This window comes from Sander vitreus, chromosome 2 (assembly GCF_031162955.1).
Source record: "Sander vitreus isolate 19-12246 chromosome 2, sanVit1, whole genome shotgun sequence".
In the NCBI taxonomy this organism is placed as follows: Eukaryota; Metazoa; Chordata; class Actinopteri; order Perciformes; family Percidae; genus Sander; species Sander vitreus.
Window position 1 is genome coordinate 37,561,628 of NC_135856.1, and position 20,390 is coordinate 37,582,017.

At 41.4% G+C, this 20,390-nt stretch overlaps 1 protein-coding gene across 1 annotated transcript in view; it reads right to left on the minus strand.

Annotated features, from left to right (window-relative positions):
* Positions 1–20,390, minus strand: part of LOC144529054 (uncharacterized) — a 58,489-nt gene that overhangs the window by 15,147 nt on the left and 22,952 nt on the right. Inside the window, exons 5-8 of the mRNA XM_078267987.1 lie at positions 11,820–12,122; positions 4,380–4,483; positions 3,226–3,337; positions 1,005–1,780 (exon numbers count right to left, since the gene is read on the minus strand). Coding sequence (XP_078124113.1) covers positions 1,005–1,780; positions 3,226–3,337; positions 4,380–4,483; positions 11,820–12,122 — 1,295 coding nt within the window. The remainder of the gene's footprint in view (positions 1–1,004; positions 1,781–3,225; positions 3,338–4,379; positions 4,484–11,819; positions 12,123–20,390) is intronic.

Below are 20,390 nucleotides of genomic sequence, written 5' to 3' on the forward strand. Positions count from 1 at the left end.
TCAAGTCTTGATTCGTAAAGATCAAGAGTTTCCAAGTTTGATTCACATTTTCAAAGTCTTCTTTAAAAACATAGTAGATATATATAGATGTAAAGCACTTTGAATTGCCTTGTTGCTGAAATGTGCTGTAGAAATAAACTTGCCTTGCCTTACAACCTGTCAGTCTGTCACTAGAGAACACTGCTGTGCGTGGAAAGATACACCCGGAAGGCAGAGTTACTCATTTCCAAGCTAGGTTATTGACAAAAATAGGGCTAGTGTGTTGCAAATGCCAGGTCCGTTTCTTGACCCCAGTCCGTCACTGGTCTTGGAGGAAGTGTTAACCGCACCACGGCCGCTATCGGATCGCCATTACACTATATCGCAGCGAATGCTGTCTGAGTTTTGAAAAAAGTAACCACACTTGCAACCGCTTTACCGGCATTGCTGTGACTTGAACAATCGAGGCTAAGTAGTTTTGCTCCATCCACACCTCTGTACGTGTGCACGCGTATGCCTGAACTGAGCCCCGCTCTCCGTCAACACGCGCTCTCAGGTACAGAAATTTGCCACCGTTTGATTTAGCGTGAATTGGTCCTCGGTAGCACCAATGTAATTTGGTCAGATACCCCAAAAAGTACAGAATTCGGTACCCAGCCCTAAACCTCGGTGGATGATACTACCCATTTCAGGTTTGGACGCTAGAAAATAAATGTTTCCCAACTTTTTAGTCGGAAACCTTTACTTGACCAGGACATTATATAGAGAGATATTTTAAAGAAGACTGACAAATTCATCATAACTATGTTCAAATTGTTTGTCCAAAAGCAGCTTCACTTCAGCATTTTGGTTGAGAGACTAGAAATACAGCTTATTCTTGTTCCTCTCTTTGAAAATATGTATAAAGTTCCTAAAAAGGTCCCAAACTGTTTTCATTCTGTTGAGCAGTCTTTTTTGACTGCCAACATAGAGTCGTTGCTGGATTATTACATCCTACAGTAGACTTCCGGGAAGAAGAAAGATTAGGTCTGTTCCCAGGTCTCTGCAGGAAATTCAGGGTGGCTCTTTTGCTGGTGTGTTTTCAGGTTTCTTATCCAGGCGAATCCCCTGCCACACAGCTTACAGGAGTATGGCTTCTCTCCAGTGTGAACTCTCTGGTGTTTCCTCAGGTTCCCAGCCTCGGAGAACATCTTCCCACATGTGGTGCAGCTGAAAGGCTTCTCCCCCGTGTGGACGCGTTGGTGGATCTCCACCTTTTTGGGACGATTAAAAGCCTTGCCGCAGTAGCTGCAAACAAACAGTCTTTCCTTGGTGCCAGTTTGATGGCGCACTTTGCTGCCGTCACTGAAGGGCTGGGACACGGGGACACCAGGGCCGCAACGAATCCAGCCGTTAATACTGGAAGAGGTCGGTTGGAAATCGGCCGCTGCCATCGAGTATGAACAAGACGGCCTCCTTTCTTCCACTTCAACCCCAGAGTGCTTGTCAAAAAACTCCTCGACCAACGCGTTAGCGCTTCTATTGTCGTCACACAACACATCAAACTGCGAGTCACTGCTGCCGTCATCAATATACTGGGGTGGGATTATCGTTTGCTGCAGTGAGTCTCTGCCCTCAACAGAGGCACTGACTTCACAATTAAGGAGAGGAGAGGAGCCACTGACCTCCACTCCTCTGCTGCTGCTGGGACGCCTTGTCCTGCTGCTCTGGATCTGGGACCAGGTCTGACAGGAAGTGGACTTGTTGTCCTGCTCTTCAAGGCTGGGTCTCACAGGTCCACAAGGGACACACTCCAACATTCCTTTAAAAGACAAGAAAATGGAATAGTTAATACTTTAGTCTCTTGATACAGACAATATTTTATTACACACAAAATATGCATGCCTCACATGATACTAAGTCTGCAACTATCATGATTTTGTTTTTAATTTTGACAAATCGGTCTGTGATTCATAGGGTTGGGTATCGTTTGGGTTTTTTCCAATACCGGTGCTAAAACAATACTTTTTAAAACGGTGCTGGTCCCTACATGGTGCCAAATGATACAAAACAACAGTCAGCGACATTAAATGCCAATGTCACAGTTAAAGGTGCAGTAGGTAAGACTTATAAAACTCCCTTTCTGTCATATCTGCTGAAACTGACCCCATGTTCCAGTAGATCTACATGAAGCAGGTCATTAAAAAATAAATCCAGCTCCTCTGGCTCCACCTACAGCCTGGAGAGAGATTTACAAAAATCCACAGCTCCCTGTTCAGATGCACCAATCAGGGCCGGGGGGGGTGTCTAACTGCGTGTCAATCACTGCTCATGCACATGCATTCATTCTAGCTTGTGTGGGAAGGGGCTTAGATAACATTTTGGGCTTTAGCAGAAAGGGGGGAGGGACTGAGAAGTTGTTGATGTTCAAATTCTTTGGCTAAGTCCTGGATCTTCCCAATCCTTCCTACAGCACCTTTAACACCAAACTCTTTCAAACTCAACATCTGCTGTTGGCATCACAGTTCTTCTGTTAAATATTTGTAGTCTCCCAGCCAAACCCTGATAACATCACTATGACACTGTTTTTCTGTTTACACAGCCTGAGTAGTACTCGACATTACGGATGTCACGAGAACCGATACTTCGGTACCAAGTCGATGCGAAAATTCTGAAAACGTGACAGTACTTATTTTTCTACAGTATTGTAGGTACCGTGAATGCAAACTTTGCGGACCTGACGGGGGCCGCATATACGCCTACGCGTGTTCTAGTGTGCCGCTAAAGAAGAACGCCGACCAGCACATAAAAAAAAACATGAAATTGCGCGTCATCTCCGTGCATCACAACGTTGACTGTTTGACTGCAGTCAGCCTCTGGCTTTACCGTGCATCTACAGCAATGGCTTTCACGACTTCACCTCAAGCTCCAAAAGACGCCAAAGACGATTGTGAATGGTTTTAAGAAATGGACACAACGCAGAGTTTTTTTCCTCCTATCCTAGAATGGATCTGTGGTGTAGCCAGACCTTACTCCACAGCGCTGTGGAGGTAGAGCTGGCAATGCAAGACTACTAGTAAACTGACCATGTGTAATGTCAGTGGACTGCTCCTTTAAATGAGGAAGGAAGTAAACAGGAATCTGAATGAGCATTCAGTGCTTCCCTGTTTTCCATGCTGCAGACACTCAGTACTGACAAAGTATTGAGTATTGTTACCCCCAGTGTAGTCTTATATACACGTGAAACAGTATTTTATCTGTACTCACCATCATCTCTGATAAGCGGCACGTTTTCCTCTTTTTCTTCAACTCTTGACAGCTCCACCCTCTCCTCCTTTACCAGCACTGGCTCTGGCTCCACCAACTCCACGTCTGGAGACTGTACAATAAGGCAGGTTTGTCAGCAACAACAAGTTTCATATTCATTAGGGGTGTCACGATTTTGATTTTAAATCAAAAATTTATCAAAATGAGCTTTTCATTTCGACTATCGAAATCAGGAGCAGGATCGGTGATTCTCCCAATATTTTTTTGTCTCTCCACCCCCGCCTACTTGTGCCTGTTCGAAGAAAGAAAAAGAAAAAAGACACAGCATAGCTTACCGGCTGGTAGCATGCAGCTAAAGACACAAGGTAACGTTAGCTTACCGGTAGCCTGCAGCTTGACTATTCTAGACACCATGGCAACTGCCAGAGTCAGAAATAACGGAGAAAAAACAGGAAGTACTCCTGCTTCCCTGAAGTCACCGGTGTGGCACATTTTGCCTTCCCCGTGAGTAAGTTATGTAAACAAACAATTACTTTATGGTGACTTCAGGTACATAACATTAAACTAACGGTGCATTCAATTCTGTGTCCCAACCAGCAGTGGCAGACGGCCGCCCACCAAGAGCCAGGGTCTGTCTGAGGTTTCTGCCCGTTTAAAGGAAGTTTTTCCTCGCCACTGGTGGGTCTCTATAAATTATAGAGTGTGGTCTAGACCTACTGTATAGTGTCCTGAGATCATTTTGTTATGATTTGACACTATAAACAAAATGAAATTGCGCCACAAAAACAACTCAAACCATATAGTCTTATTCTCTTATTGTGGTATTGCCGTCCCTGTTGAAAAAAAAAAAGTTTTATTTGAAAACTGAACTCAGTCGTGACCTTACAATCCAAAGTCAAATCGAAGATTTGGAGAATAGTGACACCCCTAAAAATTCATGCAGCTACAGTACATGCACTGACCCAGAACAGCCACCCAGTACAAACACAAGCCTCTGCTTTTTACAAACAACTTCCAGATAAAGTTAATTCATAGCATTGCTCAGCAGCCAACCTGTCCATCCCTATGTGTTTGTTCCCAGAGCTCGGATTTATTAACATCCATTCATGTCTACAAAAATCACAGTCCCCTTGACTCCCCTTTGGAGTGCTTACCTTACTCTGGACACTGTCAAAATGAATCGGCTCGCTGCTTGCATCCTCTGCAGCAGCTCTACCAGACCACAGAACCACGTCCATCCGTCGCTCAAACACTCCACCTACACAAAAACAGGGAAAGTGTCCATTTAGAAACACTGACAGTGGACATTTCATTTCTGTGTCACTACAGTTGAAGCAAAGATGGGAAAATCATAGCATCATAACAGTTATCTTAATAAGCCCAAGCATATTGTTGCTAAGGAATGTTATCAATGTTTTACATTAATCAATCAACTTTTTGCTAAAATGTTCACAACAACCCAATAAGCTGCTGACAGTCTGTCTGTCACAGCATTGGTTTGTGATTTTTTGATGGAAACAATTCAAGGATATAATACAAAAGTTTACAATACACAATTCGCGCTACTCTAGAATTTATGAATCTAGAATGTGATGCAAATTTTCACTTTCAAGCAGTCGCGTAGGCAGAAGCTGTATTTTGGGAGGGTTAGTAGGGCTGGGCATCGTTCGATACCTCGGTTTCCGATGCCGGTTCCTTAACGATACTTTTTTCGATTCCATATATGTCTTAAAATCCATTTCAACATCAACAAAAATACATTAAACACAAAACGTTTATTTTCCACCTTAACTGTGAATCAAAACAGTTATCAAAATTTAAAAAATCTGGTAACACTGCTCACTCAGAGTAGCATTAATAAAACTGGTTGTGCTTTTGGATAGAGGTGCACCAGTCAGATACTCAGGACTGGTATCAATCCAAACTTGGCCAAAATTAACAAAAAAAGAGAAACCTTTTTGCCACAACATGAACATATTATCAATAATAAATAAACAAATGACATTGTGTACAGGCTAATATTGAACTAACTAAAATGCAAAGGAATGGAAAGAACAAATACTTTTTAGTGCAAACTGCATAATGATACAAACCCTTAACAATAAACTTGGTGACTGCCCTGTTGTCAACATTGAACTAATGGAGAACTGACTTAAAGGTCCCATGGCATGAAAATGTCACTTTATGAGGTTTTTTTAACATTAATATTAGGGCTGTCAAACGATTAATTTTTTTAAATCGAGATTAATCGCATATTTTGCATTTCAGAATAGTTTTTAAGTACATATTAACAATGGAAAGCCATTTTTACCAGTTTATCTTGATTGTGAATCAAATGAATGCAAAGAAATTACTTTATGAACTTGATTTTAAGATTTGTAATTATTTATTTACTGTAAACAAAAGAAGAATGTGTGAATCTGTCATTATTGCACAATTCCTCCAAGTACCTAACTAAAAAACTAAAAATCCCTATCCTTACTAGAGTCAATCTAGTGTTTAGTAACTCCTAAATAATGTTGATTCCTCACTGACGTCCAGTGATCAGCGGTTAATGAGACAGTGTTTGCAGCACCTTGCAGCTGTTCAGTGTGGCTGCTTTCTCCGTGTCGTACAGGCTGTGTATCCGTGAAAACTACTGTCCCCCTCGACGGCAACGAGACAGGTCAGAACGTGCCAACTGTAGTACGTCTTTAAGACCCGAGTCCTCTACGATGCTGACAGGTCTGCAGTTAGTTGCCACCCGTTTCGCAAGAGCTGTAGTAATCTTTTGGGATTTGGTTTCATCAACAGGTCGGCAAGTAGCACTCTCCAAAATACTGCTTTGCCTGAGTGGGTAGCATGCTAGCGGTAGCATCACGTTAACTGTACTACTATGCTTAGCTCCGTAGGTGGTAGCTCAAGCTTGACGTGCTTCGTGATGTTTTAATTCGTCTTTACACAACGTGCATATGGCTTTGACTCGTCTACGAGCCGTCTGGGAGTTTTGGAAAATAAAAAGCTCCATTCAGAGTTATTGCTGCTGTCTTTCTCCATCATGCTGCAGCCTGCAGCAGCAGGATGTGTTAGGAGAAAGTGGAAACTTGATGAGAAGTAACGGTGCTGCAAAGGGTCAAAATAGTAGCTGTTAGGCACCACGCAAAGCCGAGTCAATTGTAAAATAAATTAATAAATGCCGGCATGCGATTAAAAAAAAAATGTATGCGTTATGCTAGGCCCTTAATCGCATCGCGATTAGCACGTTAATGCTGACAGCCCTAATTAATATGAGTTCCCCCAGCCTGCCTATGGTCCCCCAGTGGCTAGAAATGGTGATAGGTGTAAACAGAGCCATGGGTATCCTGCTCTGCCTTTGAGAAAATGAAAGCTCAGATGGGCCGATCTGGAATCTTCCTTTTATGATGTCATAAGGGGAAAGGTTACCCCCCCTTTCTCTGCTTTGCCCGCCCAGAGAATTTGGCCCATGAGAGAGAGAGAGAGACATCATGGCTTTCAAACGAGCAAAGTGGCAGTTGGTCAAGACCACACCCCCACTCTCCACCTTGCCCCCCCATCCTCCTCAGCTCATTGTGGGACTGGCTCTAGTGGCTGTAATTCTGCACCAAGGCTGAATTTCAGGAAAGAGACTTCAGATACAGTATTAGGGGACCACTAAGGTCTATATAAAAGAGACTTCAGATACAGTATTATGGGACCACTAAGGCCTATATAAAAGAGACTTCAGATACAGTATTAGGGGACCACTAAGGCCTATATAAAAGAGACTTCAGATACAGTATTAGGGGACCACTGAGGCCTATATAAAAGAGACTTCAGATACAGTATTAGGGGACCACTAAGGCCTATATAAAAGAGACTTCAGATACCGTATTAGGGGACCACTAAGGCCTATATAAAAGAGACTTCAGATACAGTATTAGGGGACCACTAAGGCCTATATAAAAGAGACTTCAGATACAGTATTAGGGGACCACTAAGGCCTATATAAAAGAGACTTCAGATACAGTATTAGGGGACCACTAAGGTCTATATAAAAGAGACTTCAGATACAGTATTAGGGGACCACTAAGGCCTATATAAAAGAGACTTCAGATACAGTATTAGGGGACCACTAAGGTCTATATAAAGAGACTTCAGATACAGTATTAGGGGACTACTAAGGTCTATATAAAAGACTTCAGATACAGTATTAGGGGACCACTAAGGCCTATATAAAAGAGACTTCAGATACAGTATTAGGGGACCACTAAGGCCTATATAAAAGAGACTTTAGATACAGTATTAGGGGACCACTAAGGTCTATATAAAAGCATCCAAAGAGCGCCATGTCATGGGACCTTTAAGTGCAAAATAATGTAATTGAGTTGCCTTGTTGCTGAAAGCTGCTGTAGAAATAAAGTTGTGTTGCTTTACAACCTCAGCCTGTCAGTCAGTCACCAGGGCATAGAAACCACTGTTGTGCCTGCTTGTCTCAGAGGAAGTGTAACGTCAACAGCACCGCGACCGTTTCGCCTCTCTATTTATATATCACAGCAAACGCTGTCTGCGTGAAGTTTGAAAAACTGGAATCACGCTTGAAACCACTTTATCGGCATCGCCGTGACTCACTGTGACTTCTACAAAACTGCAGAGCCGACGTAGTTTGCTCGAGTTTACTCCGTCCGCACCTCTGTGTGTGTGTGTGTGTGTGTGTGTGTGTGTGTGTGTGTGTGTGTGTGTGTGTGTGTCGGAGCTCCGCTCTCTGTCAATATGCAGGGAAGACATAAGCCTGCGCTCTCAGGTACCGCAGTTTGGTACCGTTTGATTTAAAGGACAATTCCGGCGCAAAACTAACCTAGGGGTTAATAACAGATGTGTACCCACATCTCAACTCTATCGTTCTCTGGGACATGTTTTCATGCTAATCCAATGTGCGCGGACCGCTGATTAGCTTAATCAAAAAAGATAGTTTAGAAAGACCGTAGCTCCCAAGACGGCGGCCGCCTGTATACAAGAACGCTACTAACTATCTTTTTAATAAACTGTCTGTACACTTACAAAGTAAGTGGTGATATTTTGAGCCTTTTTAGTGGTATAAATAGAGATTTGTTTTTACTTTCCCTGTGCCCCGAATACTAGCGTTGTAAGCTAATCAGCGGTCCGCGCTAGCTTGTGTCAAGCTATAAACACATTCGATTAGCATGAAAACATGTCCCAGAGAACGACAGAGTGGGTACACATCTGTTAATAACCCCTAGGTTCGTTTTGCCCCGGAATTGTCCTTTAAAGTGAATCGGTCCTCGGTAGTACCGACGTAATTCGGTCGGTACCCAAAAAAGTACAGAGTTCGGTACCCAACCCTATGGGCCAGTACAAAAGTAAGTCCGCCATCTTTCCCCAGAAAAAAAAGATGTATTAAATAATTAGAAGTAGTAAAAAGGACAAACAGCAGCAATTTTACTTTCCAACATACTGCATTACAATGGCAATAACAGCAAAACACTGTCTATACAACATGCTCAACTGACAAAGATCAGTCTATAAAGGCTGTAAACAACAGAACAGACAAAAACCTGTCTATTATAACCTATTCAAACTCAAATATATTTGCACTGGCAGAACCAGCAGCATCGGCTCTACAGCGCACAGCATTATTAATAATTAACCATTTTATTGCACAAAGTGGCAAATAAACAAACAAACAGCAGAGAAGTGTTGTTGTTGTCGTCTTAGAACCCACACAAACAAACTCCTCTCTGGCTGATGGGCTGTCAGCTCTGCTGGGGAAACATCTGCACATGATGCAGAACAGCACGTCCTTATTTACAATGTATTCCCACCAAGAAAACTGTCCACACCACTTTAAAGAGAAGCCATTGTTGTCGTGGTAACTTTTAACACGTCATTGTCTGAAAGGCAGCCCAGAGAGTCTGCCTGTCGTAACCCATTGCAGCCAACAGTTCCGTTTTAATCAGAAGAGAAGACACATTAAACACACACAACTAGCTCTGCTACCATTTCTCTTTTTTACATCCATTTGAATATTTTTCATAAAGCGTATTTTGATCAAACTTGGCTCGACGGGCTAGTGAGTAAAACTGGCGAGCCAGTGCCGCCCTGGCCAATTATTGACTACGCGCCTGCTTTCAAAGTAGATGCAGAAAACTGCCCCACATTTTGTAATACTGATTGAGCTTACGTTAGAGACAATATTCAACTTTTCCCGTGTAAGTCAGGATGATAGTTCTTTAAGCCGGTGGCAGATGTGATGGCAAGACACATCTTTCCAACAGTCAGATGCTTGTGTGAATTAGGCTGGAAAATCATGTCTTCTCAAAGATATATATATTCATGTCAGAGTCACAATGTTTGTTTACAGTAACTTCCAGGTAGAAAACTCCTGCGTCCCGTACGTACGATAGCCTCGTTCGAAATGAGCTGCGACTCGCCTGTAAAGTGGACGAGAGCAGGCGGCAGCAGCAGTGGGCGGTGACAAAAAGTGACGCTACGCGTGTTCTGTGCAAAATAAGCCTTTGAATCAGACAAATAGCAATTTAAATCCCTCCAGTTCAAAAACAATAAAAAAGTTTATATAAAACGTCACCATGTTGTGTCGATTCTGAACCAATCAGCTGTTAGATCAGCTGAGAGCCTGGTGTTTCCCATCGTGCCCTGGGCCCGCCTGGGTCTTGCAGTCGGTGGGAAGCAAGCGGGGCGCCTGCGTCTCAAAACCGCGGCCGCCTTGATCTTGTGAGGTTATCGTTGCCCACGTGTGCATGACGTCAGAGCAAGTGGCGATGCCCAGTGATCAATTCTACGAGGCTATTGTAACGACGCTGAGCAAACGGGGTCGATCAACTGGATACAGGACTCTCGTTCATCTAAAATGCATGTTTGATGCTTTCCTTTGTCAAGACATTCACTAACATTAGCTTGGAGCCCTTATTTACCTGTTGGGCCACAGACTACAGATAACGACACCACACAAACTAGCAGTCAATCCGACCGGCGGTGAGATGTTGCTGTTCCTAACGCTAGTTTGGACTTTTAAAGACGCTAGCAAAGCAACAGTACAGAAAATAATCACAGCAGAAACGCCAGACAAGCCCGACCTCCGTGATTAACTATATATCTTAAAAACGTTACATTAATGGCTGAAAATGACAAGAGAAATAGACAAGTTTGCAGATGTTACATACTGTATGTCTGCAATTCAAATCAACTGCCTTACGTCTAACCGGAAGTAGCGTTCAAAATTAACTTTTCGTGCACCAGCCAAATGGCTAGTGAATGTTCAAAGTTTACCAGCCACTCAGTAGATCACCATAGTTTCATGGGCTGGTGAGTCAAGCAAATCTCCCCAAAGTGCTTTTCGTGTAAGTGCAACATCACAGTGATTCCGTCTGTAGACCCAAGATGCAAAGCATGGGATTAGAATGGGTTTAGAAGTTATTTGGGAAATTATTTTGTTCCCAAATGTTTGCATCTCCTCACAATCCTAAATAAATTAGTATCTGGTTCCTTTATAGGTTTGGCATTAAAGCGTAACTCTCGCCAACCTAGGGTCTTTTTGTGAATGTACCCGAGTCAAACTTTAGTTTAAAAGCATATTATTACCTTTTGAATGGGAGTGCTAGGGGCACTACTATGATAGCCTCAAAATAGCTATTTTTTAAAACACTAAGAAGGCTCGACAACATGAGACTTTGCTCCAAGTATCACCAGGGCCTCTACACCTTAACCAAAGCACTGACAACATTGGTTGTGTTCACACAGTTTACTAAAAAGAGAGGTTTTGAATGACTCACTTTCACAGTTGTGGTTTCCGGGCACTACCATCTTGTCAGTCAAAAATAGGCGATCTCCGAATGTGAATGAACGGACTCCATAGGAGGAAATGTCATTCTTATATGAGGCTCCTTTTCCAACTACAAGGTCAATATTGTGTTTCACTAACGACAAAACAACAAATTATCCGTGCATTGATATGGAACTAAGATTTAGGAGCTTTCCATCTTTACTCTCCTCCCTGTTACGTTTCATTTGGAGTTGGACTATTTTTGACTGTCAAGGTGGTAGCGCCCGGAAACAACAACAGCTACAGTACGTTTTTCAAAACCTCTCTTTTTAGTAAACTCTGTGAACACAAACAATGTTGTCAGTGCTTTGGTTAAGGTGTAGAGTCCCTGGTGATACTTGGAGCAAAGTCTCATGTTGTGTCGAGCCTTCTTAGTGTTTTAAAAATAGATATTTTGAGGCTAGCATCAAAGTGTCCCTAGCACTCCCATTCAAAAGGCCATTTGACCATAAAACGAGAATACAGTCAATCTTAAAAGTGGCGATTCCGTCCTAAATATGATTTTAAACTAAAGTTTGACTCAGGTACATTCACAAAAAGACCCTAGGTTGCATTTTGGCGAGAGTTACGCTTTAAATGGCCATTAAAGCTGATTCTGATTCTATAAAATGTGAACATTAGCTTTAACCTTTCCGTGTTTGGTTTAAAACGAAAAAACGAACTGCCAAAACGTACACGGAACAAAATAGCCTTAACACTGTTTAAATGAAAGACTGACATGGTTTTATACTTCAGTGATCCATTATTATTGTCATACCGGTGGTGTTTATCTGCACCCTGGATCGGCTGCTGTTCATGGCGCTCTCCCGGAGCCTCCTCTCGGCGTTTCCCCGGGCCATCTTCAGCTCCAGCAAATGCAGCTTCCTCTTTAGGGCTTTGTTCTCTCTCTGGCACTGAGACATCTGTAAACTCACCACCGCATAGTCGTCGTCTACCAGCTTACAGATCTCCGCCACTGCTGCATTAGCCAGGACCTCCATGATGGAGGCCAGCTGGGTCTGGAAGGCCAGACGGCTAGACATTGTCCCTACAGTCGGTGGCTCGCTGGCTGCTCCGTCGTCTTAAAATATACCTAATGTAGGATTAGGAAGTTCGGTCAAAACATAACAGCTATAGTGGAAATTCTACGTTTTTAAATGTTGGTCAGGTGAAAGAAGACTAACGCAGAGCTAAAGTAGCCTCTCAGGAACCTAACCACCATAATGACCTAAGATCCGACCGCAAACATTTTGCGTCATTTCCGGTGTGTCGAACAGATGATTTTAACAAAAGAAAAAACATGATTTCGACCGAGGCCAAACCATTGATAGGTAGCTGCCAAGCCTCTTTATATACAGTCTATGGGCCAACTGCAGCAACAATCGGCTTCACAATTCATTACATTTGAAGACGTGACTCACTAAAAGTACTACACTACCCACAATCCTAAGCGTAACAGTGGCGTCTTATTGGTGGAGGGAGCTCGATGTTACCATGGAAACGTTTACTGCACCGGCGAACGGCTAGCTGTTAGCAGAGACGGTTTAGAAGCAACTGGGTATTTGCTGTTGGTGCTACCTTTGTTTATGTAGCTACACCGTCTTGTACCTTGGCTCTTTTTTTTTTTTGCCGTTTTCAAAATGTTTTTGAGCCGAATCAAATGTTTTATTGTAACAACTCATCTCTTAGCTAACGTTAGCTGTTTGGCTTGGTTCCAGGCTTAAAACTCTTTATATTAACATTTTACTTCAGTGGAGAAAACCTTTAAATGAAGTTTAATCCCAAAAACACAATACAAATGATCACCTCCCAGCGGCCCAGGGTTCGAATCCAACCTGTGGCCCTTGGCTGCATGTCCTCTCTCTCTGTCTCTCTCTCTCGCTCTCGCTCTCTCTCTCCCCACTGTCCTATCGGCCAAAATGCCCAAAAAATAATCTTAAAAAAAAAAATTACATTTCTGGCCTGGCTATTTCTGATAGGCTATATCACACCTAGAGTAACAGTACATTTAAATATTTCCACAAAGTTCAACTTTTAAAAAGCTAACGTAAATCTGTGAGCCTGAATTGTACAGGAAACCGTTTGCTAGCTTGCTTAACACACAGTTCATGAGAGTAGAGGAGAGCTGGGACGAATGGAACATTCCAGTTTTCTCCGAGTGCAGTGATGATAGACAGACTTCCTTAGGTCAATGTTAACCTCCTTCTATCAGCCAAATATCTTCCTGTTATTTCTTTTCATCACGGAGTTACAGCAGGCGATAAACAAGTTTTGATGGTCGAAAGTAAACTTTATTAGCGGTTACATTTTTTCGTTTATTAATGAGTGTTTTTCATTTAAAGGTTTGACTACATGCTTATTCAGTAGACCATTTAGTGTTCTCCACAATCCCAGACTTTCATATTGCATGCTTGTTTACATGGAAAGAAAAACTATAATGGCATATGTCTATCGACCTGGCTGTAACTCCATGTATTTTAAGTAAATGCACAAATATCTGTGTTTATACAATAATTTATGGAGGTGAGACATGGAAAAGCAGTTTTAGAAAGATGAAAATATATTTCGGCCCACCAGGTAAGGGGTCGAGTTTTCCCATGTTATCCTATGGAGACTGACGGGCTGTGGGTCGTTAAGGTCCCATGTTATCCTATGGAGACTGACGGGCTGTGGGTCGTTAAGGTCCCATGTTATCCTATGGAGACTGACGGGCTGTGGGTCGTTAAGGTCTCATGTTATCCTATGGAGACTGACGGGCTGTGGGGTCGTTAAGGTCCCATGTTATCCTATGGAGACTGACGGGCTGTGGGTCGTTAAGGTCCCATGTTATCCTATGGAGACTGACGGGCTGTGGGTCGTTAAGGTCCCATGTTATCCTATGGAGACTGACGGGCTGTGGGTCGTTAAGGGAACTTATTTGGATGTGCAGTGGCCTGACCCACGTAAAAACCTAGTGAAACAACATTTTCCACAATAGAAACATGATATAAATGGGAAAACTTACTGTTCTAGCTATAAAAATGGCAGAATCATCTACAGTGCATGATATTTCAATAACTGCTACGCGCTTCACGATGACTGCAATTAGTTGTTAACAGACATTCACCAAGACGTATAGCCCAGCAACAATCTATCTAAACTAACACCTTTTGGGAGTACCATTCATGATATGTAGTAAAATATTGAAGTTGTGGGAAGTTTAAATGGCTTAAACTGTATGTTTCATCCCCCCCCCCATGCTGTTTCAATTGTCCCGACCAGGAGGGATGAATGAAACATTACGCACGTCCCACTTTTGCTGTAATAATTCCTGAACAGTTTTGTTCAAAGCTGAAAATGCAACTGTATTTGACAGATGACAGGTGTAGGTTGCTAGTGGCAAAATATTAGCTTTCAGTGTGATACGATCGCTTTGTAAATTACGTTTAATTAAAAAGTGTTTCAACTGTCCCGGCTCTCCCCTAATGTTAAATGTTCACTTACTTCAGACAAGAAGTCAAAGAGAGAGGTCATTGCTGAAGTCATAGAAATACAATGGATCAAAGCCAAAACACAAAGGGCCAATCAGAGTTCTCCTATCAGAAAAGCCTTATCAGATGTTTCCTTGTGTCCAGTTTGGGGGGGGGCAAACCATAGGCAAACACTACTAAGAAACAGTAAGAACTCACCACATGGTGGTTCTATAGGTACCATGTTTTATTAATATGTTGAGTTATTCCATGGTTTTTCCACATCGGGCAGATGTCCATAAAGTATTAAAACTTAAAAGTAAACCACGGCAAGAAAAAAGTGAAAAGAAAGATAATTGATGCCTGTTAAAGTAAATAAGTTTGCCTTATTTTGTTTCAAACTAAAAATAAAAAAGTATAAGAAAGTAAGAATATTTCTTGTTTAAAGCTCCATTGTGTAATTTTTTGAGTTGATACTTTGTTCTTTCACAAATATGTGCTCATTCATGTGTAATGACTTCCACTAACTAATCAAAATATTCTCATAAGTGTAGAATCTGACATTTAGAATCCTTCAGAATACATATGAGCAACTCGCTCGAATGACGGCAGCCATGTTGCGCCTCCATCTTTAAAATACATTAACCAAAGAGAGACATACCTCCATCTTTAAAATACATTAGCCAAAGAGAGACATACCTCCATCTTTAAAATACATTAACCAAAGAGAGACATACCTCCATCTTTATAATACATTAACCAAAGAGAGACATACCTCCATCTTTATAATACATTAACCAAAGAGAGACATACCTCCATCTTTATAATACATTAACCAAAGAGAGACATACCTCCATCTTTATAATACATTAACCAAAGAGAGACATACCTCCATCTTTAAAATACATTAGCCAAAGAGGGACATACCTCCATCTTTATAATACATTAACCAAAGAGGGACATACCTCCATCTTTATAATACATTAGCCAAAGAGGGACATACCTCCATCTTTATAATACATTAGCCAAGGAGGGACATGTCTGTTGAAGATGGAGGATCGCGCCTATTCTCGAGGACATGTAACAGAGTCGCCAAGGAAGTTAAAAAGAGAATTAGCAGAATTAAAAGAGAACGACGGCAAAGCAACAAGACCATAACGCTAGAACGACGTCTAGGAAATACTTTTCCTCGCGTCAATGATGAAAAAGGATTGTCTACCTTGTAACATAAACGTAATCATATGTGTCGTGATTTCCCTGGCAGACAACTCACGTCATGTGCAGCTGTAACACAGACTAGCTACAGCTAGAACAGCTGCGTGGAAACAATGGAGATACTAAGAGCTCATTTTGGTTTCATTGACATTGTTCATACTGCTCAGAGAAATATATTAAAAACACAAACCTCTTTGAAGGGCTTCCCCTCTCTCCTCGTCATCTTTGCTTCACCGATCCACTGCCACCGGCTCTGTCTTTTGGTTTTTCTTAACGTTCCCTTTTCCTTTAGCTTTCCCTCGCACCTCCGTCGCATCAACTGATCTCTGATTCTGCTCACGGAGAAAAATATGTAGCCTACGCTGTAAACATTGCCTTACACTATTAATCTCATACAATATACAGAATAACGATAGCACTGATACATTACTAACATTAGCTTGCATATGTTTGGGAACCTGATAGCTGATGTTAGCAATGAAATGGTACCAAAATTAACTAACTTAACTATTAATCATTTTACATAGCTAGAGGTCATAACCAACATGTTAACTGACTAAATAACTAAATGCAATTTGTAATTGTTTTCTAAAGTAACCTAAGTTGTACTGGAAGCCATGTTAATCTGGGCATACGGCCACCGTAGGAGTTAAAAACGCACTCGGAATGGGAGGGGCTAGAAAGTAACATTCAGTTGGTGGTCATATACAATTTCACCACTAGATGGAAGAAAATCGTACACAATGTAGCTTTAAGATTAGCAGTCGGAGCTATTGTCTGGATTGACTTAGGCTGAACAAATGGCACATTTTTAGCAACCATGGCTGTCTTTGAGGACGCCCAAAATTTAGAATGAAACCGGAAACCTCACTGAACAAAAATCAAACACAACTGAAAGCTGTCCATCATATATATTTTTATTTGTATCGTTTTTTCATTCGACAATTTGCCAAAAATGTGACCCAACTTATCAGATGTCACAGGTCTCAAAGTACTACTTTAAGAGTTCACAGATTGCCATTCCCATGGGGTAGAAGTGAAATCATTCTTCTTGTTAAATTAGATGTGTAATTGTTTGTTTCCTGACCCTTGTTGCTGTTGCTGTGTGTGTGTGTGTGTGTGTGTGTGTGTGTGTGTGTGTGTGTGTGTATAAGCTTGACACTCTCAAGTGTTAGTGAAGTCTGAGATAACTGCAGTAATACGTAGTTCCACTCTTCATTTATAAGTTTTGTGCATTTGTGATAATCAGGTTTGCATATGTATCCATTTTGTATTTTTTGTCACTGTAGGCAAGTCAAATTCACACATACCTCCTTTGACAATTAAAAGACAAATAGCCTAACTTCCTCCCTAATTCTTTTCTCCTTTTTTGTTAATTTCTGAAAACATAACAGATTCTCACAGAGTTTAGATGATAGAGAAGCTCCAGTCCCCTATATATATATATATATATATATATATATGTATACATTTAACAGATTCTCACAGAGTTTAGATGATAGAGAAGCTCCAGTCCCCTACATATATATATATATACATATATATATGAGATCACACACACAGAAATGACACCAGTTCATTGTAAACCTTTTACATATTTAATGATACCCATACATTTTTAAACACCGGAACATGTCATAAAAGAGTACTAAAAGGCAACATATTCGTTGGCTCTGCAACCTACAGCTACTGCCAATTACATCCAAACATCTACACATACAAACACGACTCTCTGATATATATGTTTTTACTTTACATGTTTTTACAGTCCTTTGTTCTTTGATTTTTAATTGAGAACAAAGAATGATTGACATTAAAAAGACTGTTACACCTCAGGCTTCAACCTCCAATTTTTGTCCATGGCTTTAACAACTAGTTATGCGGCTGTGGCTCAGGTGGTAGGGGCGGTCTCTTGCCAAACGGAAGGTTGGTGGTTTCGATCCCTAGCCCTGCACACCCCATGTCGAAGTGTCCTTGGGCAAGACGCTAAACCCCAAATTGCTCCCGACGCTGCTCCATCGGAGTGTAAATGTCAATGAGTGTTTATCTGATGGGCAGGTGGCACCTTGTACGGCAGCCTTGGCCACGGTGTCTGAATGTGTGTGAATGGGGGATGGTTCCTGTACTATGTAAAAGCACTTTAAATGGTCATTAAGACTAGAAAAGTGCTATATAAATACAGTCCATTTATGTGACTATTGAAAGTGCTTTAAAGGAATAATCTGACATTTTGCAAAACTAGTACAGTACCCGTTCAAAACATGTCTGTTCAGAATGAGCCGTTTGGCCTTTCTGGAGAACCGCTCATAAACAACTTAACACTCGACACTGTGCTTCCTTGGGTCCTGAGCAACACACCTGCCATGACATAGTTGCATCACACACCCAAGTTGCAGCGCCTCAAGGTCAGAAACACTGGTACAGTACACTCTGGTTCACAGGAAAAACAACAGGGGCAGTCTTTACCATTAGGCAGGGTCAGCAAATTCCTGGGGCCCCAAGGTAAAAGGGCCCCAAACAGCTATACGTTTATTATGATGTTTAGATGTGAAAAATAGTGATTTATGTTACTATTCATATTCATTTTATATCAAAATAACTTACAAAAGGCCCCAAAGCACTTAGAAAATAAAATATGCAACTCAACTGTATACTACTTACTGTGTACTTCTACTTCAGGAAAACATTGTACTACTACATTGACCTGACAGAAATGTTACTGGTTCTGTTGGAGATTCAGATTTGACTCACAAAATATGATTAAAATATGATGCGTTATTATTCCTTACACTATGCAGCATTATATTAGAGTAAAAAGCTCCACTTTGAACAGACGTGAGGTAAATTTAAAGTGGCTATATGTAACTTTCACTTTGTGTTGATTCTAGCGGCTGCTTTGGACAAAAGTGATACTGTTTACCACACCTGCTGTCATAAAGCTCTTTTCTTTACGGTGCTGTATTGCTAGGGTTGGGCATCGAGAAACGATTCCTACTTGGAATCGTTTCAGAAATTACGATTCCAGTAGAATCGTTTCTTTATTGGAATCGTTTGGAGGATTTGGTTTCAAATCTGATCATGGGTTCCAAATTTAAGTTTGGGTTTCCGTAGCGGCCAGGTGCTTGTTGTATTACAGCCATGGAGCTCAGTAAGCAGGGCTCTAGTCTGGCTTTATTTTATGTTGAAAAAGCTCGGTAAATCTGCAACCCACCATTGAATCAAAATAAAACTTTCCTCTTATTTGTGAAATAAGCATGTGACCCGTTTCAACTCCACCCCTCAAAGAATCAGAATCCAGAATCGATAAGAACCGGAATCGAAAGGAAGAATCAGAATTGGAATCAAAATTGTTAAAATCCAAACGATGCCCAACCCTATGTATTGCCCACTGTAGATTACTGAGTTAGTGTTACCGGGAGGTCGTATAGTTACGCTGAATATTTTGCTCAGACAGAAAATCATTCATTTACAATAAAAGAATACATTACAGATACATCGTTACGGTAACTTAGTCTACTTTGGATGTCTGGTGAGATAAACCAGGTATCACTGTCACTGGGTCAGAGCTAAAGCATTAAGAGATTGTTGTAGCAACCAACGTAATAATAACTTATATGGCGCATTTCATGAAACCCACGGATGCTTTTACACAAGTACAGGAGGACAGGGTAAGAGAAAATAGTAGACCAACACAAACAGGACTAAAAAGAATTAAACCTCCGCGCTAAATGGAAGGGGGACGTCATTTAATCTAGGCTACAGACGTACAACCACATCGCACAATGTAAAGTTATGTTATCAATAAAATAGACATATTACATACCTGAGGGCCAATTCAGGGTCAGTTTTGAATCATTTACAATCCTGTAATTGTCTCCATCTGTTGAAAGCCCGACCGAGTGTGACTCACGTCATCACCCGTTGTCTTTCTCTTTCCCTTTTTCTTTTTTTAATTTCCCTTTTAGCTTTTAGTTGTTCTTCGTTAAAGCGTAACTCTCGTCAAAATACAACCTAGGGTCTTTTTGTGAATGTACCCGAGTCAAACTTTAGTTTAAAATCATATTTAGGACGGAATCGCCACTTTTAAGATTGACTGTATTCTCGTTTTATGGTCAAATGGCCTTTTGAATGGGAGAGCTAGGGACACTTTGATGCTAGCCTCAAAATATCTATTTTTAAAACACTAAGAAGGCTCGACACAACATGAGACTTTGCTCCAAGTATCACCAGGGACTCTACACCTTAACCAAAGCACTGACAACATTGTTTGTGTTCACAGAGTTTACTTTTCACTCACAAGAAGATCCTAGGTTGCACGCCCCCCCGACCACACTTCAAGCAGCTCAGGGTACTGCACTAGTCTAATAATGATAAAGCAAGGAATCTGTGTGTGTCTGTCTTTGCATATCTCGAGAACTGTTCATCTGATCTACTTCACACTTAGTGGGTGTATTGCTGGCTACCCAAGGATGTATTTGTAATTTGGACTGACTGTGTGTAGCATGTCATCTACAGCGGGTTACCAGCGACCTAATTGAAAATGAATTCCTCCGCTAAGTGTGTTTTGCCGGTGTTCCTGATTGCGGATGCTGGATATACGATGTACAATCAAAAATGTTCTTTGCTTCCCTGGAGTCAACAGCCCCAGGAACAGCCCCACGCTGCCATTACAACTCAAATGGTGT